Source organism: Empidonax traillii, unplaced genomic scaffold, assembly GCF_003031625.1.
Source record: "Empidonax traillii isolate 1590-97213 ecotype Southwest subspecies unplaced genomic scaffold, ASM303162v1 scaffold2049:size62674, whole genome shotgun sequence".
Classification (NCBI taxonomy): Eukaryota; Metazoa; Chordata; class Aves; order Passeriformes; family Tyrannidae; genus Empidonax; species Empidonax traillii.
Window position 1 is genome coordinate 21,058 of NW_020957242.1, and position 4,448 is coordinate 25,505.

General features: G+C 54.1%; 2 protein-coding genes across 2 annotated transcripts in view; both read left to right on the forward strand.

The window, feature by feature from the left end:
* The first annotated feature begins 299 nt into the window (after window positions 1-299).
* LOC114071485 (gastrokine-1-like) lies at window positions 300-2,246 on the forward strand. The gene is made up of 5 exons (XM_027909314.1): window positions 300-305; window positions 396-545; window positions 768-878; window positions 2,004-2,142; window positions 2,230-2,246. Exons 1-5 carry the CDS (start codon window positions 300-302, stop codon window positions 2,244-2,246), a joined length of 423 nt encoding a protein of 140 aa, XP_027765115.1.
* Window positions 2,247-2,328: 82 nt separating this feature from the next.
* LOC114071488 (gastrokine-1-like) overlaps window positions 2,329-4,448 on the forward strand; it is a 19,532-nt gene continuing 17,412 nt past the window's right edge. Inside the window, exon 1 of the mRNA XM_027909316.1 lies at window positions 2,329-2,420. The gene's annotated coding sequence lies outside the window, so the exon portion shown is untranslated. The remainder of the gene's footprint in view (window positions 2,421-4,448) is intronic.

Sequence of the window (4,448 nt, forward strand, 5' to 3'; positions counted from 1 at the left end):
TTGGCTTTCTCTTTGCTTGCTTTTCCAGGACCCCAAATCAATCTGGGACCATGCGTCACCCTCAATGTCCTGAATGTTCTGCAGCTCAACTACTGCAATGGCAATGGCCAGATTGACCAGGTGGGAAACCCTTACTCTTCTCCAACCTAGCGCCAGGGCTGCCCAAAACCAACCCCCATGCCCTTCTTCCCCGCCATCTCCTCTTGGGAGAGATTCCTTCTCGAGGACGGAGATGCTGAAACAATGAAGGGCTTGATCCTTTGTCCTTGAGGAGATCCTGAGGGCGCTGCTGGCACTCCATGCGGGCAGCACTTCTTCTCTTCTCCCAGGGATCTGGGCAGGTCACCCACTTCCTTCAAAGGCTAAAGGCTTCCTTCTTTCTCTTGCCGTTTTAGCCTTCCCAGGATCAGGGTCAGGGTGACAACCAGGAAGTCATCATTGGTGGCCAGTCCCAAATTCTGACCATCCACAAGCAATGGCGTGTGGCAGTTATCACCCAAACAACCTCCACTGGCTCCTGGAAAACCATCTGGAACTACAACACGGTGAGTGGCAGGGAGTGGGCTTGTGCGGGCCCTGGGCCAGGAGACTGCCTCCTGCTCCAGCTGAACAAGGCACGGGGCTTCTTGCTTTCTTCTCAACCTTTCCAGTCCAGGATTTACAGGAAGAACTATTGGTATTCTTTGCTAGTTTCAATCCACCCTTTCTCCCAGGTTTTCCAAGTTGCAAAACAGAATGGCCAGCGCTCAATACCTTTCTCTTCACAGGGCATCATTGCAACCAAAGTGACGCAACAGAACACCTGCTACATTTCCATCATGAACAAAAACGAGATGCCCAGCTTTAACAATCTGGCCAGACTGGCCAGAGAGAGCAGGGTAAGAGTCCAAAAGAGCTGCACTTTCTTGACCTTGGAGCCTGTGGGGCCTTTTCTTAACTGGTCTTTTTCCTGCTGGAGAGCACCACCTTGTCACTCGGGGCACGACTGTCTTGCCCTCAACTGCAGTGCGGCTTGGGAATTTCCCCTAGGGATGCTTTGTCCCAAAAAAGGAGGGGGGGCCTCCTTCCCTCTGCCAGCTGTGCTTTCTCTCAGCAACCTGAGCTCTGCGGCTTGCTGAGAAACCCTTTCTCTCAGTAGCCCTTCAACGCCACCAATGCTTTTGGCGTGGCAATCCTTCCAAGGCCTTCAGAGTCATTGCAACACCAACCTGCCTTCGTCAGCTCACACCTTTGCCTTGCAGCTGCCGTGGCCCACACTGCCTTCTGCTTTGGGTGGGACAGAGTCGCTCTGTGCCGCACAGCCTTTCCCCCACAACAGTGGCTTAAACCACAACTGGAGATCTGTGGCCGTAGCTGAGGAGGGAGCTGGAGATCAGCTGGAAGCCCAGGTCATAGCAGAAAAGACGGACATTCAAGGCCTTGCTGCAGGTGACAAAGCCTCCGAGTACGAGAGTAGAGTGGAAGCTCATGGGAACGAAAACCCTCTGTAGCCCATCATAAAGACCTGTCCTGCTAAAGCCCCCAGAGTTCTCAGACAGGTTCTAAGCAGAACCAGCAAAGAGTCTCAGTGGAAAAGGACCTCAGCACTGGTACTCCTGCCCTCTTTGCATCCACTTGAGAAGGCAGGAAGAGGAGACTTCTCCTGCCAGGACCCATACCTGAGCAGCTCTGGGAGGGGAGAGCACAGGGATGGAGCAAATGCTTTGCTGGCACGTCTGGCTTAACACACCGGCTGCACTCCTCGGCTCCTGCTCTGCGCTTGCCTTGCACTGCCACTTCTCCTTAGGCTCCCTGCACCTCCACTGCCTTCCCAAGGGCTGCCTTTGGAGCTGTCTTCAAGGCTGCCTAGTGCTCCCTCGGGCCCCAGGGGATTCAAAGGCACCACTAAAGGCAGCTGCCACTCACACCCCAAGCACCCGCTCGTCACTGCACAACTCCCCATGTGCCCGCCATGAAACGCGTCCCGGCACCCATCTTGCTGAATGCTGTCGTTTGATCTCTAGAACCAGGTCGGTCTTGGAAGATTTACAAGGAAGATCACCTTTGTGACCAAGGGATTGGTCAGCAACCTCCAGTCTTATGGAGCAGACATCTTCTCTATGTGCAGCGGAGTCACCACCTACATGGCTCATGAAGTTCATGGTGAGTGCAAGAACTTGAATTCTGTGTCTCTCTGACCTGGCCCTTTTTTCCCCTTGGCCAATGACTACTGCACCTGTGCTCTTCAAGCAACTCAAGACGGATGAACCACCCTCTCCTGGGCAGCGGCACCCAAGGGCGCAGGCCTCACCTCATGGCCTTTGGCTTTCTCTTTGCTTGCTTTTCCAGGACCCCAACTCAATCTGGGACCATGCGTCACCCTCAATGTCCTGAATGTTCTGCAGCTCAACTACTGCAATGGCAATGGCCAGATTGACCAGGTGGGAAACCCTTACCCTTCTCCTACCCAGTGCCACGGCTGCCCAAAGCCAACCCCCATGCCCTTCTTCCCCGCCATCTCCTCTTGGGAGAGCTTCGTTCTCGAGGATGGAGACGCTGAAACACAACAGGGTTTGATCCTTTGTCCTTGAGGAGATCCTGAGGGCGCTGCTGGCACTCCATGCGGGCAGCACTTCTTCTCTTCTCCCAGGGATCTGGGCAGGTCACCCACTTCCTTCAAAGGCTAAAGGCTTCCTTCTTTCTGTTGCCGTTTTAGCCTCCCCAGGATCAGGGTCAGGGTGACAACCAGGAAGTCATCATTGGTGGCCAGTCCCAAATTCTGACCATCCACAAGCAATGGCGTGTGGCAGTTATCACCCAAACAACCCCCACTGGCTCCTGGAAAACCATCTGGAACTACAACACGGTGAGTGGCAGGGAGCGGGCTTGTCCGGGCACTGTGACAGGAGCTCCGGTTGAACAAGGCACGGGGCTTCTTGATTTCTTCTCAACCATTCCAGTCCAGGATTTGCAGGTGGAACTATTGATATTCCTTGCTGGTTACAATCCAGATTTTCTCCCAGGTTTTCCAAGTAAGAAAAGTGATTCACCAGTGCTCAATACCTTTCTCTTTACAGGGCGTCATTGCAACCAAAGTGACACAACAGAACACCTGCTACATTTCCGTCATGAACAAAAACGAGATGCCCAGCTTTAACAATCTGGCCAGACTGGCCAGAGAGAGCAGGGTAAGAGTCCAAAAGAGCTGCACTTTCTTGACCTTGGAGCCCGTGGGCCCCTTTCTTAACTGGTCTTTTTCCTGCTGGAGAGCACCACCTTGTCACTCGGGGCACGACTGTCTTGCCCTCAACTGCAGTGCGGCTTGGGAATTTCCCCTAGGGATGCTTTGTCCCAAAAAAGGAGGGGGGGCCTCCTTCCCTTCGCCAGCTGTGCTTTCTCTCAGCAACCTGAGCTCTGCGGCTTGCTGAGAAACCCTTTCTCTCAGTAGCCCTTCAACGCCACCAATGCTTTTGGCGTGGCAATCCTTCCAAGGCCTTCAGAGTCACTGCAACACCAACCTGCCTTCGTCAGCTCACACCTTTGCCTTGCAGCTGCCGTGGCCCACACTGCCTTTTCCTTTGGGGAGGGAGAGGGATCTGTGCCATGGCAAAGGCACCACTAAAGGCAGCTGCCACTCCCACCCCAAGCACCCGCTCGTCACTGCACAACTCCCCATGTGCCCGCCATGAAACATGTCCCGGCACCCATCTTGCTGAATGCTGCGTTTGATGTCTAGAACCAGGTCGGTCTTGGAAGACCTACAAAGAAGATCACCTTTGTGACCAAGGGATTGGTCAGCAACCTCCAGTCTTATGGAGCAGACATCTTCTCTATGTGCAGCGGAGTCACCACCTACATGGCTTATGAAGTTCATGGTGAGTGCAAGAACTTGAATTCAGTTTCTTTCTGACCTTGTATTTTTCTTTCCTAGGGCACGAGTGCTCTTCTTCATCCTCAAGACAGATATGAAGCAAGTGCTTTGGCTTAGGCAGAAATGCTTTGGCATCTCTTCAGATCAGGACTGGACCAGGCTTTAGTCCCGACCTCCAGAACTGACCTGGTCCAAACCTTTCCACCTCCCTCCCATACTCCTGGAAAAGCTGGCAGCCGATGGCTTGCACAGGGGCACTCTGTGCTGGGTCAGGAACTGGCTGGAGGGCCGGGCCCAGAGAGTGCTGGTGAACGGGGCTGCATCCACCTGGCAGCCGGTCACCAGTGGTGTCCCCCAGGGATCAGTGCTGGGCCCAGTCCTGTTTAACATCTTTATCGATGATTTTGAGGAGGGGATTGAGTCCATCATCAGCAAATTTGCAGATGACACCAAGTTGGGAGGGAGTGTCGACCTGCCGGAAGGCAGGAGGGCTCTGCAGAGGGATCTGGATAGACTGGAGAGATGGGCTGACTCCAATGGGATGAAGTTCAACAAGGCCAAGTGCCGGGTCCTGCACTTTGGCCACAACAACCCCCTG

Excerpts from the sequence above, each read along its gene's own strand:
- LOC114071485 (XM_027909314.1), top strand. Across the intron at positions 546-767 it reads CCATCTGGAACTACAACACG|GGCATCATTGCAACCAAAGT; the intron begins GTGAGTGGCAGG and ends TTCTCTTCACAG. Across the intron at positions 879-2,003 it reads GACTGGCCAGAGAGAGCAGG|AACCAGGTCGGTCTTGGAAG; the intron begins GTAAGAGTCCAA and ends TTTGATCTCTAG.